General features: G+C 52.0%; 1 protein-coding gene across 2 annotated transcripts in view; it reads left to right on the forward strand.

Moving 5' to 3' along the window:
- Positions 1-24,091, forward strand: part of LOC147100540 (zinc finger protein 362-like) — a 109,118-nt gene that overhangs the window by 35,186 nt on the left and 49,841 nt on the right. For both annotated transcript variants that reach the window (XM_085966890.1, XM_085966891.1), the window contains 4 exons: positions 4,652-4,934; positions 7,112-7,336; positions 8,066-8,144; positions 10,535-10,693. In XM_085966890.1, coding sequence (XP_085823016.1) covers positions 4,652-4,934; positions 7,112-7,336; positions 8,066-8,144; positions 10,535-10,693 — 746 coding nt within the window. The remainder of the gene's footprint in view (positions 1-4,651; positions 4,935-7,111; positions 7,337-8,065; positions 8,145-10,534; positions 10,694-24,091) is intronic.

The raw sequence follows: 24,091 nt of genomic DNA on the forward strand, positions 1-24,091 counted from the left end.
CTTCATTCATAAGTTTGACAGGAAGAGCTGTCAAACCTATAAATACTATAAGCCCCAAAACATCACTAAAACCTCAAATAATTTTTTAAAAAACCATCACATTTTTAAAATAACTATAAATTACATGAAATAACTATTTTAAACAATAATTTAAATTTTTGAAAAAATTTATTACATTTTCTAACAGGGCTAAAAATAAACTTACCTTTCTTTAAAGTATTTAAAAATAATAAACCTGTGGGAAAAAATGTTTTAATTTTAATTAATTCACCACTTACCTTGTTAAAAGCAGGCCTTGCGCCTGCTTTTTACATGTGTAACTCCTGGAGACGTACCCTCCCGGAGAAACCTGGAAAAAAAACGTAAGTTCGATGCGCACACGCTGCCTCTCCGGCGCACGCGTTCCACCAGTGAACCCCTTCTTTCAGGGGAACGGAAGTGCCGGTTTCCTGCGCATGCGCAGTGCATGCACGAAACCGGCACTTCCATTGGGCTTACGGGTGAGTACCCCGTGCGTACTCACCCGTGGAGACCCGAATTTCTGGGCCATCTGACACTGTTGTAGTGCCTAACATCAGCCACCAGGTGGCGATCCAGAACAGCCTGCTCAGTGTCTGAATCCGAGATTGTGCAAACATGACATTATTGTTACACTAACGAGTGGCCATTCTTCATGCACTGTGTTACTAAGCCGTACAGATGAGCAGATACCCGGTCTGAGCCTCGGCGTATGCTGAATCAGCCAGTCTCAGCCGGGGCAGTAGTAAGCGGCTCGACAATTGGCCCAGGCACCCGAGCCGAGAGAGAGAGCAAAGGTCAGCCGCTGTCCAGTGCTCCTGATCACTATTCAGTGACCCTGCTAGAAAGTGCCTGTGTGTGGGCATTGGGCTCAGCTATGATTTCCCCCACCCAGTTGAATAGCCTGCAGTTCGCTGGACTCGCACCTGAGTAATAGTCACTTCAGTCAGAGTACCTGTGGAACTGCACCTCATCATACCAACATAGGGCCAGGAATAGACCCACTGGTCTGTCTGACACAACGGCGATGCCCTGTGCATCACAGTATATATATAAAAAGAAAATACTGCAGATGCTGGAAATCTGAAATAAAAACAAAATGCTGGAGATACTCAGCAGGTCAGGCAGCATCTGTGAAGAGAGAAACAGAGTTAACGTTTCAGGTCAATGACCTTTTGTCACCAAAAACCACGTGATCTCCTGGGAGAGGCGAAAAACAGATAAAAACCCAGGCCAATGGGGGGCGGGGAATCTGGAAAATTCCTCACCGACCCCCTCAGACGATCACTCTGGCCGGGATTCATGTCGTACAGCACCTTCCTCTTGTACAAGGTGATCGGCCAGAAACAGCTCCAGCTCGCGCTTGAAGGGATTCAGCGAATCAGCGTTCCCCACACGAGCCGGCAACCTGTTCCAGAGGTCCACTGTTCTCTGGGGAAAGAACCACCTCCTGACATCTGTAGCTAGATCAGGCCTTCTACAAACTTAAAATTGTGAGCCCTGGTCCTCCCTGACCTACTTAGTTGAAACAAACTGTCTACACCGACACAATCTATTCCCGTCATCATCTTACAAACCTCGGTCAGATCACCCCTAAGTCAACGCTTCTCTAAAGTGCAGAGTCCGAGCTCTCTCAGTAACTAAGATAATTTAAACTGGGAATTAATCTTGTGGCCCTCCTCTGCACCCTTTCCAAAGCCTCAATATCATGGGTAGAAACAGGGAAAATAAAAGTCACACTTTATTGCTGTAGTATCTTGTTTGAGACTGAGTGATTTCTACAGGGAAATACCAGACATTGTTGTAGTGCCTGATGTTTACTACAGTATGGCGCTCGACTACACTACTGCTCAATAAGGTGCTGCACACAACATAACAATACCACATTATAATAAAGCAGCAGCGTTCGAAAGGCTGATGATCAGTGGCTAGTTACTGTTTTCCACCGCTTTCTCCCCTCCTTTCCGAGAGCTGATGAGTCCTGCTGAGGTTGCTGGTTCCTCTCTGACACCTCGCCCACGATTCACGTGCCAACCAGTCCTGGTTGTATTTCCACCCAGAATCCACACGCACGCACTTTCCGACAGTTGAGAAGGGAATGGCGTCCTGCTTGATATTTCTGCCCCCTTGCTGCCCGGGCTGAGATCAGCTGACGCACACAGAGGGGGCATGAGATGGGATGGGACCGTCCTGGTCTGGAACATGTCCAGTTAATGTATTTACCAACTGAGCTATGGGGGCTCTCCCGATCGTGTACCTTTATTCAGTGTGAGGGCATCAGTCCCCTCCTGCACCGGGGCTCAGTAACTCCTCCAAGTGTCAGCTCAGTTGGTAAGTGAGGAGGATGTGGTTTCAAGTCCCACTCCAGAGACTCGAGCACAAAATGTTTCTTGATGTCACTCCACGTGATATCAATAAACGGCTGAGCGCACTGGGCCCCGTCAACATCTCAGCTGTCGTGCTGAAGACTTGTGCTCCAGAATTAGCCGCACCTCTAGCCAAGCTGTTCCAGTACAGCTACAACACTGGCATCTATCCGACAATGTGGAAAACTGCCCAGGTATGTCCTGTCCACACAAAGCAGGACAAACCCAACCCGGCCAATTACTGCTCCATCAGTCTACTCTCAATCATCAGCAAAGTGATGGAAGGTGTCATCGACAGCGCTATCAAGCGGCACTTACTCACCAATAGCCTGCTCACAGATGCCCAGTTTGGGTTCCGCCAGGACCACTCAACTCTAGACCTCATTACAGCCTTGGTCCAAACATGGACAAAGGAGCTGAATTCCAGAGGTGAGGTGAAAGTGACTGCCCTTGACATCAAGGCAGCATTTGACTGAGTGTGGCATCAAGGAGCCCCAGTAAAACTGAAGTCAATGGTAATCGGGGGAGAAAACTCACCACTGGCTGGAGTCATACCTAGCACAAAGGAAGATGGTTGTGGTGGTTGGAGGTCAATCATCACAGCCCCAGGACATCGCTGCAGGAGTTCCTCAGGGCAGTGTCCTAGGCCCAACCATCTTCAGCTGCTTCATCAATAACCTTCCCCCCATCATAAGGTCAGAAGTGGGGATGTTTGTTGATGGTTGCACAGTGTTCAGTGCCAGTCACAACTCCTCAGATAACGAAGCAGTCCATGCCCACATGCAGCAAGACCTGGACAACATTCAGGCTTGGGCTGATAAGTGGCAGGTAACATTCGCGCCACGCAAGTGCCAGGCAATGACTATCTCCAACAAGGGTATTCTGCAATGAGTGTCTCACCTCCTGATTCCCCAAAGCCTTTCCACCATCTACAAGCCACAAGCCAGGAGTGTGATGGAATACTCTCCACTTGCCTGGATGAGTGCAGCTCCAACAACACTCAAGAAGCTCGACACCATCCAAGACAAAGCAGCCCGCTTGATTGGCACCCCATCCATCACCTTAAACATTCACTCCCTCCACCACCGGCGTACCGCGGCTGCAGTGTGTACCATCTACAAGATGCACTGCAGCAACTCGCCAAGGCTTCTTCGGCAGCACCTCCCAAACCCACGACCTCTTCCACCTAGAAGGACAAGGGCAGCTGGCGCATGGGAACACCACCACCTCCCAAGTTCCCCTCCAAGTCACACACCATCCTGACTTGGAAGTATAATCGCCAATCCTTCATTGTCGCTGGGTCAAAATCCTGGAACTCCGTCCCTAACAGTACTGTGGGAGTACCTTCACCACACAGACTGCAGCGGTTCAAGAAGGCGGCTCACCACCACCTTCGCAAGGGCAACTAGGGATGGGCAATAAATGCTGGCCTTGCCAGCGACGCCCACATCCCATGAACGAATTGAAAAAAAAAATCATAAATACTGTACAGGAAACTTTTTTTTATCCGGCACGGACGGGACCGACGTGGTGCCGGTTCATCAAAAATTCCGGATAACCGAACGCTATAGTAAAAGATACGGAGCTGAGAGCTCCATATAAAGCAACAAACCCTGTGCTTCAGAACAATGGCCACAAGTTGCAAGCGTCTCTGTAGCTTAGCAACAGCTGCAGCCACACCTTTGCACATCAACAAATGGAGGAAGGCAAGTAATAAAAGTTACCTGAACCTACTCCTGAATTTTGCCGGTTAACCGAGATTTCCGGTTATTTAGGTGCTGGTAAATCGAAAGTTTCCTGTACATATTTCTACGGGTACCTTTTCAGCTTCTCCTATCCATTAAATTAAATAGATGGAAAATCAAAGGCAGGGAGTGTCCAGTTTCCTGATGTGCACTCCCAGTGTGCACTAGGAGTGCATTAGCAGCCTGTTTACTCTATATTTAGTTGTACATTCCGGATGTGCCTACTTAAGACTGCTTTTCCACAGGCAACAGCTGAACAGGCCAGGTCAAGCATAGCTCTTTCCATAGCAGCTAAACAGTGCTCCAGACTATCCACAAGCAACGCCAAGGAGATCAGCTTGCTTATCTGTATGTGTGCATGAATTTCTCATTGGCAAGGCAGAAATTTGCAGCAGCATTGTCTTTTTAACAGAACCAGATTTTGGATTCAAAACTGCGCGCGCGTTGGTAAATGAGATTCTAGAGTTAACAGAGTTCCAAGCCCGGTTTTCTAAAATACCAGAGTGTTTGTTTCCTCCCCAGGGCTCAGCTTATCTTCACCCACTGCCAATTGCGACTCCATCAGTGTGACAACCCCCACCTTTGCGAACCAGGGCCGCGCCGAGGTCTCCTCCTCCGGCCTGATCACCCATCACAGCATGGACCCCGCGCACTCCAGCAAGAACGGCTTCGCCAGCACCCTGAAGACCGAACGAGGGAGGAAGAAGATAAAAGGCGAAAACTGCATTGGGCCACCTGTTCTGGTGGTGCCGTATCCCATACTGGCTTCAGGCAACGAACCCTCTAAGGAAGGGAAAACGTACAGGTTGGAAAATAAGCGGTAGAGTACCAATTAAAAAAATGGGAGTCCTTCCAAACCCCGGAGACAAATAGGATCTCACAGTCAGGAGCAGTGAGGCTGGGGTGCGAGCTCACTCATAGAGGCCGCACCAGCAGATCATTGCCCATGATGTCGTTTCTGGGATTAAGGGCAGGGAGCGGGCATAAGGTCAGAGGTCAACAAACTCCATCTACGACCGCCAAAGGTGCAAAAACTATGCCTCAGCCGCTAATGAGTTTAGAGCCAGGGCCTGTTCAAAAAGGTTTGCAAGTTTTTAAATCATTCTGAATGTGTCTCTTTCAACACGGTTGGCCAGAAACGGGCTTATTTTCCAGATGGTTGGGTTGCCCGTGATGCTACTCTTTCCCATTGAAGCAATGGCGTTGCAGCAGCACGTGAGACCAACTTGTCCTACACAGAGCGAGATGTGTTTTTTTTTTCCTGCTGTCTGGCATTTCCATTGCTGACTAACAGGATTCATAGAATCAGGCAGCACAGAAGGAGGCCATTCGGCCCATCACGCCTGTGCCGGCTCTTTGAAAGAGCTACCAGTTTAGCCGCACACTCCCGCTCTTTCCCCCTAGCCCTGCACATTTTTCCTTTTCAAATATGAATCCAATTCCCTTTTCAAAGTTACTATTGAATCTGCTTCCACCGCCCTTTCAGTCAGCGCGTTCCAGATCACAACTCGCTGCGTTAAAAAAATCTCATCTCTTCCCCGGTTCTTTTGACAATTATCTTCAATCTGTGCCCTCTGGTCACCGACCCTCCTGCCAGTGGGAACAGTTTCTCCTCATTTACTCTATCAGAGTTGCAGAGATGTGTTAGAATACTACAGTGGTGGACAGGCAGCGGGTCAAAGCACAAGATAAACACGTAGTTACACGTAGAATCCCTCTTCCAGAGTGGAGCTCATCCTCCAAGAACAAGCCTCCCTGTTCCAGAGGGAACGCTCCAGATCAGAGCCCACCACTCGAGCACAGTCCTCAGCATTGCAGGCTGGAGTGCACCATTCTGGAGTGGGGCTTTCCATTCAAGAATAGAGTTCCCTATTCTAGGATGGAGCTCATTTTAGAACAAGGTCCGTCCCCCCGCCGCCCTTTATTCTAGAGTGAAGCTTGCCATTCCAGAACAGCTGGCCATTGTAGAGCATCGCTCCCCATTCCAAAGGTCGGTCTGCTTTTCTAGAACAAAAAGTTCTTTATTCTGGAGTGAAACCTTCCAGAACAGAACTCCGATCGAGCTCTCCACTCCAGAACTGAGCTCCCCTGTTCTAGAGCTTTTGTCCCTCTAGAAGAGAACTTCCTTTTTTGATGCCAGGCAAACATTCCCCAGTTGGCATACGACCTGTGACCTATGGCTTCTACTGGCCCTGCTATAGGAAGAGCCTTGGGCACCTGTCACTCTACGGTGCCTCACTCAAATGGCCTTTCTTTATGTACGAGCCTAGATACTGAATCTCAGCGTCCTATTCCACTGCGGAAGGTCTCAGAGCTCAGTCCGATCCTGCTCTGGTGTAGTGTGCACAAATGCCTACTTTTCAGAAGGGGTCACCTGGTTAACAGTCAGGAGCTGGAATCTTGGCGGATTTTTTTCTCAGTAGCCCCTGGGCACTGAGGCCAATTGTAGCTTCGTTACTGCAGACCAGGGGTTGTATGTGTCAATCCCAACAGAGCCATTCGTATGTCTCCAATTATCCAGGACCCGGAGCACCACTTGTATTGTCTGCACCGACTGTGAAGGCAGTGCCTAGTTCGGCAGCTGATTGAGACTTTGCTGCCTTTCTGTCCCTCTCCAATAACAATAGAGTTGGCCTCAGCACCCCCCGGGCTGGGGAGGTTCAAAATCAGCCAGGGTTTGTGCTCCTGAGCACTATGCTGTGACTTTTGCTGGAAAGGGCACACGGGTAGATGTGAGGACACGATCAAGCATTACTGTGATGGTCCACAAGGTTGAATAGACCGCTAACGCTGGCTGTCTAGACACAGACGTGAAGGAAGGCTGTTTGGGTGAGGCACCTGGCATTTGTGGAACCCGACGTTGAAACTAGAGTCCACACCTTCGCGAGAGTAATCAGAGTCTAGAGGAAGCTAGTTGGAATATTTTGGCTTGCGAGAACGTTTTCTAATGGAATCCTGTTTCTGTCTCTTCCCCCCCACTAGGTGTAAGATCTGCCCTTTGACCTTCTTCTCCAAGTCCGAAATGCAAATTCATTCGAAGTCCCACACGGAAGCGAAACCTCACAAGTGTCCGCACTGCTCCAAATCCTTTGCCAACGCATCGTACCTGGCTCAGCATCTACGTATCCACTTAGGGGTTAAACCCTATCACTGCTCCTACTGCGAGAAATCCTTCCGCCAGCTCTCTCACTTGCAGCAGCACACAAGGTGGGGACTGTGTTCTTTATTCTCCCCACTGTCGGCTGTGATCATTCCCCCTCGGTCAGGGGGGGGCAATAGTCTAACTCCAGATTTCATGTCTACTATCAATAAATGGTCTGTCATGAATCAGTCATTCATGAAAGAAAGACTTATGAAATAATACTGAGCGGCCTACGGGTGGCGCTGTCCAGGGAGAGTATAAATACTCGGGCACGGGCCCAGCTTGCACAGGACATTCTTAACAGGAACTAGTGAAGGACACAACTAGACCTCCATGTTGTAAAACAGTTGATTAAAGCTTTGTTTAACACTTAGACCAAGTGCCTAGTAGTTTTCTTACGTCATGGTCCAAGTCAGTCTGCGGGCTAAATGGCTCTGTGAGAAGGGTGGAAGATGTAGAGGGAAAGGGGGTGGTTATTTGGAAGTAGGTTTATCCCAGCTTCCTTGGGACCCAATTAATGCCAAACTATTGATCCTATAGTTTTTTCTCTCTTTGTGTGGAAATCCCTGGGCTCCACTTGGCAACCACTTGGATGGTTGAAATCAGGAGCTCAGTGTGTGGGGGATCGCAGATGCAGACTTGCACTCGAACATTGTTGAACATTGTTGAAAACAAGGCATGGGTTGAGCACGGGCCCCTCCACAGATAGTGAGTAGCACTGGTCTCTTATCAACGGCACATTATGCAGCACAGATACTCCGACAAAAACAACGTTGTACTTTTTTCTCATGCAGGATCCACACTGGGGACAGACCGTACAAATGCGCACACCCAGGTTGTGAGAAAGCTTTCACCCAGTTATCGAACCTGCAGGTCAGTGAACAAAATACATGCCTGTTTTAGATGCTCCTGGTGAATCCCTTGAATTTGAATGGCTGTATGATGCGGAGCGTCAGAAATCTACTCCGCTCCTCTGGTGAGGCAATTGCTCAATGGATTATCTATCCAAGCAGCCCAGGTTTGGGGCGAGTTAGCTGACCTCAGTTCAAGGGGCATTGGGAATGCCACAGTTGGCTTCATTGCCCCTTGTGGATTGGAGAGAAAAGCAACCCAGGGTAGGAGAAGGTGCGATGAGTCAACACAGGGCGGAGGAAGAGTCTGCAGGATTTTCCAGTTGAAATTTAGGAAGAATAAGAAAGGAAGCTTCAGAAGAGAAACAATCATAATAGTATCAATAGAACAGAGAGAGAGAGAAAGGTTGTAAAGTAAAGCAAGAGTTTTGGGGTTAGAGGTGAGAGAGCGATCACTCATCAGACGAGCTTCTTTCATCCGTTTCCAGAACCTGAAAACTGTAGAACTCCACTGTCTTCCATTCCTACTGCAGTCTACAGGCATTTAAAACCCAAGCTGGCCCAAACCTGACCATGACTTCTTGCTTTACCTCAGCTTCTCTCCTACTCTCTGAACCTTGCTGGTGTCCTTCGCTATGGGCCTTCTCGGCAAGAGTCTCTGGTTAAATAGAAATCCCAGGGACGAGGCTCCATGCTGAGGCCAGATGCTTCCCCACACGGTGGGGGGGGGGGGATGTGGGCAGTAAGTCACCGTAGGCCGATTATACCGTGACATCAGCAGATGTCCTCCTGCCCTTTGACCTGATGAACAATGACTAGCGCAGAGGGTGAAGGACCACAAAAGAAGGGTGAAGGGGAAGGATAGATGTGCACCAATGGAAGGGCCTAAATGTACCCAGAGAAAGCGAGGTCATCTTACCCTGGTACTGGCCTCACTAAGATCTGAGGTCCATCTGTTTCATTTTTGTGAAGTATTAAACAGGTAGGCACAGCAACAGATTGACTCATTTTCTGGACCATTCTCTGGCCTAGCCAAAGGACTCAAATTCTTCCAGAAAGATTAACAAGCCTCAAGTGAGATTGCAAATCGGAAGAAATATTTTCCTCCACAGCAGAACAGATGTGGGACATACTCTGAGCCAAAGCACTTTGAGCAGAGTCACTTAATTCTGACGTAAAGAAGCTCGATAAGTATCTAGTTGGGTATAGAAACATAGAAACATAGAAGATAGGAGCAGGCCATTCGGCCCCTTGAGCCTGCTCCACCATTCAATGAGATCATGGCTGATCATCCAAATTCAGTACCCTGTCCCTGCCTTCTCCCCATATCCCTTGATCCCTTTAGCCTTAAGAAATAGATCTAACTCCTTCTTCAATATATTTAATGAATTGGCCTCAACTGCCTTCTGTGGTAGAGAATTCCACAGGTTCACCACTCTCTGGGTGAAGAAATTCCTCCTCATCTCTGTCCTAAATGGCTTACCCCTTATCTTTAGACTAGTCCTGTTAGAATTTTATAAGTTTCAATGAGATCCTCTCTCATTCTTCTAAACTCCAGCGAGTATAAGCCCAATCGACCCAATCTCTCCTCATACGCCATTCCTGCCATCCCAGGTATCAGTCTGTTGAATCTTCGCTGCACTCCCTCCATGGCAAGAACATCCTTCCTCAGATAAGGCGACCAAAACTGCACACAATGGAGATTGTGGGGTTAGGTATGGACATATACTGTCACAGTGGCTCCAGTACTGATTGGGGGAGGAGGGAGAATGCTGTCTGTGGAAGTGCCAGGCAAGATGTGAGGGTGGGTGAATATTCTGGAGTTATTCCTTATTAATTTTGAGGACTGGGGAGTATTTATATACACAAGTAAAAACAGAAATGCTGGATATGCGTGGCAGGTCAGTCAGCATCAGAAAGCGAAAAGCCAGATTAATGTTTCAGGCAGGAGTCAATCATCAGAACTTTCCCTCAGGAAACGAAACAGGTTGAGTAGAAACTATGATGAGATGATTTGTGGATGGAGGGGGATTGATGGGCCAGTCGGTCTTTTCTCAGATGTTAGCTTGGCTCAGTTGGGAGAACTCGACAGTCTTCCACCGTTGAACCAAAGCCCAGTCTGCCCGGTCAGGTAGACGTAGAAAGTCCCAAGGCACGTTTTTGAAGAAGAGCAGTTAGTTCTCCCAGTGTCCAGGTCAACACTCTTCTCTCAGCCAACGCCACCAGAACATGCTCATTCACTTCATTTGTTTTTTTGTGGTACCTTGGTGTTCTCAAATTTGCTGCCTTGTTTGGCCACAGAACAAAAGTAACTACACTTCAAAAATAACTCACTGGCAGTGAAGCACTTTGGGATGTGCTGAGGACGTGAAATGTAAGTTCATTCTTTCATTGTTCCTATTGTTTTTTCAGTCACATCAACGACAGCACAACAAAGACAAGCCGTACAAATGTCCGAACTGCTACAGAGCGTACTCAGACTCCGCCTCGCTGCAAATCCACCTCTCTACACACACGGTTAAACACACTAAAGCCTACTGCTGCAGCATGTGTGGACGAGCCTACACCTCAGTACGTATCAACAACTGTCATCTGAATGAAAACCCCTTCATCAGCCACAAAAGATGGAGGAGTTCTCTTTTGAAAATATATCAACATTTTCTGAATTTCCTCCTAAAAGTGCTGACTCATGCTAGGGTATAGAGCATTGACTAGTGCTGGGGTAAGGGGCATTGACTAGTGCTGGGGTATGGGGCATTGACTAGTGCTAGGGTATAGAGCATTGACTAGTGCTGGGGTAAGGGGCATTGACTAGTGCTGGGGTAAGGGGCATTGACTAGTGCTGGGGAAAGGAGCATTGACTAGTGCTGGGGTAAGGAGCATTGACTAGTGCTGGGGTAAGGAGCATTGACTAGTGCTGGGGTAAGGGGCATTGACTAGTGCTGGGGTAAGGGGCATTGACTATTGCTGGGGTAAGGGGCATTGACGAGTGCTGGGGTAAGGGGCATTGACTAGTGCTGGGGAAAGGGGCATTGACTAGTGCTGGGGTAAGGAGCATTGACTAGTGCTGGGGTAAGGAGCATTGACTAGTGCTAGGGTAAGGGGCATTGACTAGTGCTGGGGTAAGGAGCATTGACTAGTGCTGGGGTAAGGGGCATTGACTAGTGCTGGGGTAAGGGGCATTGACTTGCTGGGGTAAGGGGCATTGACTAGTGCTGGGGTAAGGGGCATTGACTAGTGCTGGGGTAAGGAGCATTGACTAGTGCTGGGGTAAGGGGCATTGACTAGTGCTGGGGTAAGGAGCATTGACGAGTGCTGGGGTAAGGAGCATTGACGAGTGCTAGGGTAAGGGGCATTGACTAGTGCTGGGGTAAGGAGCATTGACTAGTGCTGGGGTAAGGGGCATTGACTAGTGCTGGGGTAAGGGGCATTGACTATTGCTGGGGTAAGGGGCATTGACTAGTGCTGGGGTAAGGGGCATTGACTAGTGCTGGGGTAAGGGGCCTTGACTAGTGCTGGGGTAAGGGGCATTGACTAGTGCTGGGGTAAGGGGCATTGACTAGTGCTGGGGTAAGGGGCATTGACTAGTGCTGGGGTAAGGGGCATTGACTAGTGCTGGGGTATGGGGCACTGACTAGTGCTGGGCTAAGGGGCATTGACTAGTCCTGCGGTAAGGGGCATTGACTAGTGCTGGGGTAAGGGGCATTGACTAGTGCTGGGGTAAGGGGCATTGACTAGTGCTGGGGTAAGGGGCATTGACTAGTGCTGGGGTAAGAGGCATTGACCAGTGCTGGGGTAAGGAGCATTGACTAGTGCTGGGGTAAGGAGCATTGACTAGTGCTGGGGTAAGGGGCATTGACTAGTGCTGGGGTAAGGGGCATTGACAAGTGCTGGGGTAAGGGGCATTGACTAGTGCTGGGGTAAGGGGCATGGACTAGTGCTGGGGGAAGGGGCATTGACTAGTGCTGGGGAAAGGGGCATTGACTAGTGCTGCGGTAAGGAGCATTGACTAGTGCTGGGGTAAGGGGCATGGACTAGTGCTGGGGCAAGGGGCATTGACTAGTGCTGGGGTAAGGGGCATTGACTAGTGCTGGGGTAAGGGGCATGGACTAGTGCTGTGGTAAGGGGCATGGACTAGTGCTGGGGTAAGGGGCATTGACTAGTGCTGGGGTAAGGGGCATTGACTAGTGCTGGGGTAAGGGGCATTGACTAGTGCGGGGGTAAGGGGCATTGACTAGTGCTGGGGTAAGGGGCATTGACTAGTGCTGGGGTAAGGAGCATTGACTAGTGCTGGGGTAAGAAGCATTGACTTGCTGGGGTAAGGGGCATTGACTAGTGCTGGGGTAAGGGGCATTGACTAGTGCTCGGGTAAGGGGCATGGACTAGTGCTGGGGTAAGGGGCATGGACTATTGCTGGGGTAAGGGACATTGACTAGTGCTGGGGTAAGGGGCATTGACTAGTGCTGGGGTAAGGAGCATTGACTAGTGCTGGGGTAAGGGGCATTGACTAGTGCTGGGTTAAGGAGCATTGACTAGTGCTGGGGTAAGGGGCATTGACTAGTGCTGGGGTAAGGGGCATGGACTAGTGCTGGGGTAAGGAGCATTGACTAGTGCTGGGGTAAGGGGCATGGACTATTGCTGGGGTAAGGGACATTGACTAGTGCTGGGGTAAGGAGCATTGACTAGTGCTGGGGTAAGGGGCATTGACTAGTGCTGGGGAAAGGGGCACTGACTAGTGCTGGGGTAAGGGGCATTGACTAGTGCTGTGGTAAGGGGCATTGACTAGTGCTGGGGAAAGGGGCATTGACTACTGCTGGGGTAAGGGGCATTGACTAGTGCTGGGGTAAGGGGCATTGACTAGTGCTGGGGTAAGGGGCATTGACTAATGCTGGGTATGGGGCACTGACTAGTGCTGAGGTAAGGGGCATTGACGAGTGCTGGGGTAAGGGGCATTGACTAGTGCTGGGGTATGGGGCATTGACTAGTGCTGGGGTAAGGGGCACTAACGACTGCTGGGAAAGGAGCATTGACTAGTGCTGGGGTAAGGGGCATTGACTAGTGCTGGGGTAAGGAGCATTGACTCGTGCTGGGGAAAGGGGCATTGACTAGTGCTGGGGTAAGGGGCATTGACTAGTGCTGGGGTAAGGGGCATTGACTAGTGCTGGGGAAAGGAGCATTGACTAGTGCTGGGTTAAGGGGCATTGACTCGTGCTGGGGTAAGAGGCATTGACTAGTGCTGGGGTAAGGAGCATTGACGTGCTGGGGAAAGGGCCATTGACTGGTGCTGGGCTAAGGGGCATTGACTAGTGCTGTGGTAAGGGGCATTGACTTGTGCTGGGTAAAGGGGCACTAACGACTGCTGGGGTAAGGAGCATTGACTAGTGCTGGGGTAAGGGGCACTAACGACTGCTGGGGTAAGGGGCATTGACTAGTGCTGGGGTAAGCATTGACTAGTGCTGGGGTAAGGAGCCTTGACTCGTGCTGGGGGAAGGGGCATTGACTAGTGCTGGGGTAAGGAGCATTGACTAGTGCTGGGGGAAGGGGCATTGACTAGTGCTGGGGTAAGGGGCATTGACTAGTGCTGGGGGAAGGGGCATTGATTAGTGCTGTGGTAAGGGGCATAGACTAGTGCTGGGGTAAGGAGCATTGACTAGTGCTGGGGTAAGGAGCATTGACTAGTGCTGGGTTAAGGGGCATTGACTAGTGCTGGGGTAAGGTGCATTGACTAGTGCTGGGGTAAGGGGCATTGACTAGTGCTGGGGTAAGGGGCATTGACTTGCTGCGATAAGGGGCATTGACTAGTGCTGGGTAAGGAGCATTGACTAGTGCTGGGGTAAGGGGCATTGACTTGCTGGGATAAGGGGCACTGACTAGTGCTGGGGTAAGGGGCATTGACTAGTGCTGGGGTGAGGGGCATTGACTTGTGCTGGGGTAACGAGCATTGACTAGTGCTGGGGTAAGGAGCATTGACTAGTGCTGGGGTAAGGGGCATTGACTACTGCTGGGGTAAGGGGCATTGACTAGTGCTGGGGTAAGGGGCATTGACTAGTGCTGGGGCAAGAGGCATTGACTAATGCTGGGTATGGGGCACTGACTAGTGCTGAGGTAAGGGGCATTGACTAGTGCTGGGGTAAGGGGCATTGACTAGTGCTGGGGTATGGGGCATTGACTAGTGCTGGGGTAAGGGGCACTAACGACTGCTGGGGAAAGGAGCATTGACTAGTGCTGGGGTAAGGGGCATTGACTAGTGCTGGGGTAAGGGGCATTGACTAGTGCTGGGGTAAGGAGCATTGACTCGTGCTGGGGAAACGGGCATTGACTAGTGCTGGGATAAGGGGCATTGACTAGTGCTGGGGAAAGGAGCATTGACTAGTGCTGGGTTAAGGGGCATTGACTAGTGCTGGGGTAAGAGGCATTGACTAGTGCTGGGGTAAGGAGCATTGACGTGCTGGGGAAAGGGGCATTGACTGGTGCTGGGCTCAGGGGCATTGACTAGTGCTGTGGTAAGGGGCATTGACTAGTGCTGGGGAAAGGGGCACTAACGACTGCTGGGGTAAGGAGCATTGACTAGTGCTGGGGTAAGGGGCACTAACGACTGCTGGGGTAAGGGGCATTGACTAGTGCTGGGGTAAGCATTGACTAGTGCTGGGGTAAGGAGCATTGACTAGTGCTGGGGAAAGGGGCATTGACTGGTGCTGGGCTAATGGGCATTGACTAGTGCTGTGGTAAGGGGCATTGACTAGTGCTGGGGAAAGGGGCACTAACGACTGCTGGGGTAAGCAGCATTGACCAGTGCTGGGGTAAGGGGCACTAACGACTGCTGGGGTAAGGGGCATTGACTAGTGCTGGGGTAAGCATTGACTAGTGCTGGGGTAAGGAGCATTGACTAGTGCTGAGGTAAGGGGCATTGACTAATGCTGGGGTAAGGAGCATTGACTAGTGCTGGGGTAAGGGGCATTGACTAGTGCTGGGGTATGGAGCATTGACTAGTGCTGGGGTAAGGGGCATTGACTAGTGCTGGGGGAAGGGGCCTTGACTAGTGCTGGGGTAAGGGGCATTGACTAGTGCTGGGGAAAGGGGCACTAACGACTGCTGGGGTAAGGAGCATTGACTAGTGCTGGGGTAAGGGGCACTAACGACTGCTGGGGTAAGGGGCATTGACTAGTGCTGTGGTGAGCATTGACGACTGCTGGGGTAAGGAGCATTGACTAGTGCTGGGGTAAGGGGCACTAACGACTGCTGGGGTAAGGGGCATTGACTAGTGCTGTGGTGAGCATTGACTAATGCTGGGGTAAGGAGCATTGACTAGTGCTGGGGTAAGGGGCATTGACTAGTGCTGGGGTAAGGAGCATTGACTAGTGCTGGGGTAAGGGGCATTGACTATTGCTGGGGTAAGGGGCCTTGACTGGTGCTGGGGGAAGGGGCATTGACTCGTGCTGGGGTAAGGAGCATTGACTAGTGCTGGGGGAAGGGGCATTGACTAGTGCTGGGGTAAGGGGCATTGACTAGTGCTGGGGGAAGGGGCATTGATTAGTGCTGGGGTAAGGGGCATTGACTAGTGCTGGGGTAAGGAGCATTGACTAGTGCTGGGGTAAGGAGCATTGACTAGTGCTGGGGTAAGGGGCATTGACTAGTGCTGGGGGAAGGGGCATTGACTAGTGCTGGGGTAAGGAGCATTGACTAGTGCTGGGGGAAGGGGCATTGACTAGTGCTGGGGTAAGGTGCATTGACTAGTGCTGGGGTAAGGGGCATTGACTAGTGCTGGGGTAAGGGGCATTGACTTGCTGGGATAAGGGGCATTGACTAGTGCTGGGTAAGGAGCATTGACTAGTGCTGGGGTAAGGGGCATTGACTTGCTTGGATAAGGGGCACTGACTAGTGCTGGGGTAAGGGGCATTGACTAGTGCTGGGGTAAGGGGCATTGACTAGAGCTGGGGTAACAAGCATTGACTTGTGCTGGGATAAGGAGCATTGACTAGTGCTGGGGTAAGGGGCATTGACTACTGCTGGGGTAAGGGGCATTGACTAGTGCTGGGGTAAGGGGCATTGACTAGTGCTGGGGTAAGGGGCATTGACTAATGCTGGGTATGGGGCACTGACTAGTGCTGAGGTAAGGGGCATTGACTAGTGTTGGGGTAAGGGGCATTGACTAGTGCTGGGGTATGGGGCATTGACTAGTGCTGGGGTAAGGGGCACTAACGACTGCTGGGGAAAGGAGCATTGACTAGTGCTGGGGTAAGGGGCATTGACTAGTGCTGGGGTAAGGGGCATTGACTAGTGCTGGGGTAAGGAGCATTGACTCGTGCTGGGGAAAGGGGCATTGACTAGTGCTGGGGTAAGGGGCATTGACTAGTGCTGGGGTAAGGGGCATTGACTAGTGCTGGGGAAAGGAGCATTGACTAGTGCTGGGTTAAGGGGCATTGACTAGTGCTGGGGTAAGAGGCATTGACTAGTGCTGGGGTAAGGAGCATTGACGTGCTGGGGAAAGGGGCATTGACTGGTGCTGGGCTAAGGGGCATTGACTAGTGCTGTGGTAAGGGGCATTGACTAGTGCTGGGGTAAGGAGCATGGACTAGTGCTGGGGGAAGGGGCATTGACTAGTGCTGGGGTAAGGGGCATTGACTAGTGCTGGGGGAAGGGGCATTGATTAGTGCTGTGGTAAGGGGCATAGACTAGTGCTGGGGTAAGGAGCATTGACTAGTGCTGGGGTAAGGAGCATTGACTAGTGCTGGGTTAAGGGGCATTGACTAGTGCTGGGGTAAGGTGCATTGACTAGTGCTGGGGTAAGGGGCATTGACTAGTGCTGGGGTAAGGGGCATTGACTTGCTGCGATAAGGGGCATTGACTAGTGCTGGGTAAGGAGCATTGACTAGTGCTGGGGTAAGGGGCATTGACTTGCTGGGATAAGGGGCACTGACTAGTGCTGGGGTAAGGGGCATTGACTAGTGCTGGGGTGAGGGGCATTGACTTGTGCTGGGGTAACGAGCATTGACTAGTGCTGGGGTAAGGAGCATTGACTAGTGCTGGGGTAAGGGGCATTGACTACTGCTGGGGTAAGGGGCATTGACTAGTGCTGGGGTAAGGGGCATTGACTAGTGCTGGGGCAAGAGGCATTGACTAATGCTGGGTATGGGGCACTGACTAGTGCTGAGGTAAGGGGCATTGACTAGTGCTGGGGTAAGGGGCATTGACTAGTGCTGGGGTATGGGGCATTGACTAGTGCTGGGGTAAGGGGCACTAACGACTGCTGGGGAAAGGAGCATTGACGAGTGCTGGGGTAAGGGGCATTGACTAGTGCTGGGGTAAGGGGCATTGACTAGTGCTGGGGTAAGGAGCATTGACTCGTGCTGGGGAAACGGGCATTGACTAGTGCTGGGATAAGGGGCATTGACTAGTGCTGGGGCAAGGAGCATTGACTAGTGCTGGGTTAAGGGGCATTGACTAGTGCTGGGGTAAGAGGCATTGACTAGTGCTGGGGTAAGGAGCATTGACGTGCTGGGGAAAGGGGCATTGACTGGTGCTGGGCTCAGGGGCATTGACTAGTGCTGTGGTAAGGGGCATTGACTAGTGCTGGGGAAAGGGGCACTAACGACTGCTGGGGTAAGGAGCATTGACTAGTGCTGGGGTAAGGGGCACTAACGACTGCTGGGGTAAGGGGCATTGACTAGTGCTGGGGTAAGCATTGACTAGTGCTGGGGTAAGGAGCATTGACTAGTGCTGAGGTAAGGGGCATTGACTAATGCTGGGGTAAGGAGCATTGACTAGTGCTGGGGTAAGGGGCATTGACTAGTGCTGGGGTATGGAGCATTGACTAGTGCTGGGGTAAGGGGCATTGACTAGTGCTGGGGGAAGGGGCCTTGACTAGTGCTGGGGTAAGGGGCATTGACTAGTGCTGGGGAAAGGGGCACTAACAACTGCTGGGGTAAGGAGCATTGACTAGTGCTGGGGTAAGGGGCACTAACGACTGCTGGGGTAAGGGGCATTGACTAGTGCTGGGGTAAGCATTGACTAGTGCTGGGGTAAGGAGCATTGACTAGTGCTGGGGAAAGGGGCATTGACTTGCTGGGCTAAGGGGCATTGACTACTGCTGTGGTAAGGGGCATTGACTAGTGCTGGGGAAAGGGGCACTAACGACTGCTGGGGTAAGGAGCATTGACTAGTGCTGGGGTAAGGGGCACTAACGACTGCTGGGGTAAGGGGCATTGACTAGTGCTGTGGTGAGCATTGACTAATGCTGGGGTAAGGAGCATTGACTAGTGCTGGGGTAAGGGGCATTGACTAGTGCTGGGGTAAGGAGCATTGACTAGTGCTGGGGTAAGGGGCATTGACTATTGCTGGGGTAAGGGGCCTTGACTGGTGCTGGGGGAAGGGGCATTGACTCGTGCTGGGGTAAGGAGCATTGACTAGTGCTGGGGGAAGGGGCATTGACTAGTGCTGGGGTAAGGGGCATTGACTAGTGCTGGGGGAAGGGGCATTGATTAGTGCTGGGGTAAGGGGCATTGACTAGTGCTGGGGTAAGGAGCATTGACTAGTGCTGGGGTAAGGAGCATTGACTAGTGCTGGGGTAAGGGGCATTGACTAGTGCTGGGGGAAGGGGCATTGACTAGTGCTGGGGTAAGGAGCATTGACTAGTGCTGGGGGAAGGGGCATTGACTAGTGCTGGGGTAAGGTGCATTGACTAGTGCTGGGGTAAGGGGCATTGACTAGTGCTGGGGTAAGGGGCATTGACTTGCTGGGATAAGGGGCATTGACTAGTGCTGGGTAAGGAGCATTGACTAGTGCTGGGGTAAGGGGCATTGACTTGCTTGGATAAGGGGCACTGACTAGTGCTGGGGTAAGGGGCATTGACTAGTGCTGGGGTAAGGGGCATTGACTAGAGCTGGGGTAACAAGCATTGACTTGTGCTGGGATAAGGAGCATTGACTAGTGCTGGGGTAAGGGGCATTGACTACTGCTGGGGTAAGGGGCATTGACTAGTGCTGGGGTAAGGGGCATTGACTAGTGCTGGGGTAAGGGGCATTGACTAATGCTGGGTATGGGGCACTGACTAGTGCTGAGGTAAGGGGCATTGACTAGTGTTGGGGTAAGGGGCATTGACTAGTGCTGGGGTATGGGGCATTGACTAGTGCTGGGGTAAGGGGCACTAACGACTGCTGGGGAAAGGAGCATTGACTAGTGCTGGGGTAAGGGGCATTGACTAGTGCTGGGGTAAGGGGCATTGACTAGTGCTGGGGTAAGGAGCATTGACTCGTGCTGGGGAAAGGGGCATTGACTAGTGCTGGGGTAAGGGGCATTGACTAGTGCTGGGGTAAGGGGCATTGACTAGTGCTGGGGAAAGGAGCATTGACTAGTGCTGGGTTAAGGGGCATTGACTAGTGCTGGGGTAAGAGGCATTGACTAGTGCTGGGGTAAGGAGCATTGACGTGCTGGGGAAAGGGGCATTGACTGGTGCTGGGCTAAGGGGCATTGACTAGTGCTGTGGTAAGGGGCATTGACTAGTGCTGGGGTAAGGAGCATGGACTAGTGCTGGGGGAAGGGGCATTGACTAGTGCTGGGGTAAGGGGCATTGACTAGTGCTGGGGGAAGGGGCATTGATTAGTGCTGTGGTAAGGGGCATAGACTAGTGCTGGGGTAAGGAGCATTGACTAGTGCTGGGGTAAGGAGCATTGACTAGTGCTGGGTTAAGGGGCATTGACTAGTGCTGGGGTAAGGTGCATTGACTAGTGCTGGGGTAAGGGGCATTGACTAGTGCTGGGGTAAGGGGCATTGACTTGCTGCGATAAGGGGCATTGACTAGTGCTGGGTAAGGAGCATTGACTAGTGCTGGGGTAAGGGGCATTGACTTGCTGGGATAAGGGGCACTGACTAGTGCTGGGGTAAGGGGCATTGACTAGTGCTGGGGTGAGGGGCATTGACTTGTGCTGGGGTAACGAGCATTGACTAGTGCTGGGGTAAGGAGCATTGACTAGTGCTGGGGTAAGGGGCATTGACTACTGCTGGGGTAAGGGGCATTGACTAGTGCTGGGGTAAGGGGCATTGACTAGTGCTGGGGCAAGAGGCATTGACTAATGCTGGGTATGGGGCACTGACTAGTGCTGAGGTAAGGGGCATTGACTAGTGCTGGGGTAAGGGGCATTGACTAGTGCTGGGGTATGGGGCATTGACTAGTGCTGGGGTAAGGGGCACTAACGACTGCTGGGGAAAGGAGCATTGACGAGTGCTGGGGTAAGGGGCATTGACTAGTGCTGGGGTAAGGGGCATTGACTAGTGCTGGGGTAAGGAGCATTGACTCGTGCTGGGGAAACGGGCATTGACTAGTGCTGGGATAAGGGGCATTGACTAGTGCTGGGGAAAGGAGCATTGACTAGTGCTGGGTTAAGGGGCATTGACTAGTGCTGGGGTAAGAGGCATTGACTAGTGCTGGGGTAAGGAGCATTGACGTGCTGGGGAAAGGGGCATTGACTGGTGCTGGGCTCAGGGGCATTGACTAGTGCTGTGGTAAGGGGCATTGACTAGTGCTGGGGAAAGGGGCACTAACGACTGCTGGGGTAAGGAGCATTGACTAGTGCTGGGGTAAGGGGCACTAACGACTGCTGGGGTAAGGGGCATTGACTAGTGCTGGGGTAAGCATTGACTAGTGCTGGGGTAAGGAGCATTGACTAGTGCTGAGGTAAGGGGCATTGACTAATGCTGGGGTAAGGAGCATTGACTAGTGCTGGGGTAAGGGGCATTGACTAGTGCTGGGGTATGGAGCATTGACTAGTGCTGGGGTAAGGGGCATTGACTAGTGCTGGGGGAAGGGGCCTTGACTAGTGCTGGGGTAAGGGGCATTGACTAGTGCTGGGGAAAGGGGCACTAACAACTGCTGGGGTAAGGAGCATTGACTAGTGCTGGGGTAAGGGGCACTAACGACTGCTGGGGTAAGGGGCATTGACTAGTGCTGGGGTAAGCATTGACTAGTGCTGGGGTAAGGAGCATTGACTAGTGCTGGGGAAAGGGGCATTGACTTGCTGGGCTAAGGGGCATTGACTACTGCTGTGGTAAGGGGCATTGACTAGTGCTGGGGAAAGGGGCACTAACGACTGCTGGGGTAAGGAGCATTGACTAGTGCTGGGGTAAGGGGCACTAACGACTGCTGGGGTAAGGGGCATTGACTAGTGCTGTGGTGAGCATTGACTAGTGCTGGGGTAAGGAGCATTGACTAGTGCTGAGCTAAGGGGCATTGACTAATGCTGGGGTAAGGAGCATTGACTAGTGCTGGGGTAAGGGGCATTGACTAGTGCTGGGGTAAGGAGCATTGACTAGTGCTGGGGTAAGGGGCATTGACTATTGCTGGGGTAAGGGGCCTTGACTGGTGCTGGGGGAAGGGGCATTGACTCGTGCTGGGGTAAGGAGCATTGACTAGTGCTGGGGGAAGGGGCATTGACTAGTGCTGGGGTAAGGGGCATTGACTAGTGCTGGGGGAAGGGGCATTGATTAGTGCTGGGGTAAGGGGCATTGACTAGTGCTGGGGTAAGGAGCATTGACTAGTGCTGGGGTAAGGAGCATTGACTAGTGCTGGGGTAAGGGGCATTGACTAGTGCTGGGGGAAGGGGCATTGACTAGTGCTGGGGTAAGGAGCATTGACTAGTGCTGGGGGAAGGGGCATTGACGAGTGCTGGGGTAAGGTGCATTGACTAGTGCTGGGGTAAGGGGCATTGACTAGTGCTGGGGTAAGGGGCATTGACTTGCTGGGATAAGGGGCATTGACTCGTGCTGGGTAAGGAGCATTGACTAGTGCTGGGGTAAGGGGCATTGACTTGCTTGGATAAGGGGCACTGACTAGTGCTGGGGTAAGGGGCATTGACTAGTGCTGGGGTAAGGGGCATTGACTAGAGCTGGGGTAACAAGCATTGACTTGTGCTGGGGTAAGGAGCATTGACTAGTGCTGGGGTAAGGGGCATTGACTACTGCTGGGGTAAGGGGCATTGACTAGTGCTGGGGTAAGGGGCATTGACTAGTGCTGGGGTAAGGGGCATTGACTAATGCTGGGTATGGGGCACTGACTAGTGCTGAGGTAAGGGGCATTGACTAGTGTTGGGGTAAGGGGCATTGACTAGTGCTGGGGTATGGGGCATTGACTAGTGCTGGGGTAAGGGGCACTAACGACTGCTGGGGAAAGGAGCATTGACCAGTGCTGGGGTAAGGGGCATTGACTAGTGCTGGGGTAAGGGGCATTGACTAGTGCTGGGGTAAGGAGCATTGACTCGTGCTGGGGAAAGGGGCATTGACTAGTGCTGGGGTAAGGGGCATTGACTAGTGCTGGGGTAAGGGGCATTGACTAGTGCTGGGGAAAGGAGCATTGACTAGTGCTGGGTTAAGGGGCATTGACTAGTGCTGGGGTAAGAGGCATTGACTAGTGCTGGGGTAAGGAGCATTGACGTGCTGGGGAAAGGGGCATTGACTGGTGCTGGGCTAAGTGGCATTGACTAGTGCTGTGGTAAGGGGCATTGACTAGTGCTGGGGAAAGGGGCACTAACGACTGCTGGGGTAAGGAGCATTGACTAGTGCTGGGGTAAGGGGCACTAACGACAGCTGGGGTAAGGGGCATTGACTAGTGCTGGGGTAAGCATTGACTAGTGCTGGGGTAAGGAGCATTGACTAGTGCTGGGGAAAGGGGCATTGACTGGTGCTGGGCTAATGGGCATTGACTAGTGCTGTGGTAAGGGGCATTGACTAGTGCTGGGGAAAGGGGCACTAACGACTGCTGGGGTAAGGAGCATTGACTAGTGCTGGGGTAAGGGGCACTAACGACTGCTGGGGTAAGGGGCATTGACTCGTGCTGGGGTAAGCATTGACTAGTGCTGGGGTAAGGAGCATTGACTAGTGCTGAGCTAAGGGGCATTGACTAATGCTGGGGTAAGGAGCATTGAGTAGTGCTGGGGTAAGGGGCATTGACTAGTGCTGGGGTAAGGAGCATTGACTAGTGCTGGGGTAAGGGGCATTGACTAGTGCTGGGGGAAGGGGCCTTGACTAGTGCTGGGGTAAGGGGCATTGACTAGTGCTGGGGTAAGGGGCATTGACTAGTGCTGGGGTAAGGGGCATTGACTAGTGCTGGGTATGGGGCACTGACTAGTGCTGGGGTAAGGGGCATTGACTAGTGCTGGGGTAAGGGGCATTGACTAGTGCTGGGGTAAGGGGCATTGACTGGTGCTGGGGTAAGGAGCATTGACTAGTGCTGGGGTAAGGAGCATTGACTAGTGCTGGGGTAAGGGGCATTGACTAGTGCTGGGGTAAGGGGCATTGACTAGTGCTGGGGTAAGGGGCATTGACTAGAGCTGGGGTAAGAAGCATTGACTAGTGCTGGGGTAGGAAGCATTGACTAGTGCTGGGGTAAGGGGCATGGACTCGTGCTGAGGTAAGGGGCATTGACTAGTGCTGGGGAAAGGGGCATTGACTAGTGCTGGGGTAAGGGGCATTGACTAGTGCTGGGGTAAGGGGCATTGACTAGTGCTGGGGTAAGGGGCATTGACTAGTGCTGGGGAAAGGGGCATTGACTAGTGCTGGGGTAAGGGGCATTGACTAGTGCTGGGGTAAGGGGCATTGACTAGTGCTGGGGAAAGGAGCATTGACTAGTGCTGGGTTAAGGGGCATTGACTAGTGCTGGGGTAAGAGGCATTGACTAGTGCTGGTGTAAGGAGCATTGACGTGCTGGGGAAAGTGGCATTGACTGGTGCTGGGCTAAGGGGCATTGACTAGTGCTGTGGTAAGGGGCATTGACTAGTGCTGGGTAAAGGGGCACTAACGACTGCTGGGGTAAGGAGCATTGACTCGTGCTGGGGAAAGGGGCATTGACTAGTGCTGGGGTAAGGGGCATTGACTAGTGCTGGGGTAAGGGGCATTGACTAGTGCTGGGGAAAGGAGCATTGACTAGTGCTGGGTTAAGGGGCATTGACTAGTGCTGGGGTAAGAGGCATTGACTAGTGCTGG

This window comes from Somniosus microcephalus, chromosome 25, assembly GCF_052327205.1.
Source record: "Somniosus microcephalus isolate GS21.2 chromosome 25, FLI_Smic_1.0, whole genome shotgun sequence".
Classification (NCBI taxonomy): domain Eukaryota; kingdom Metazoa; phylum Chordata; class Chondrichthyes; order Squaliformes; family Somniosidae; genus Somniosus; species Somniosus microcephalus.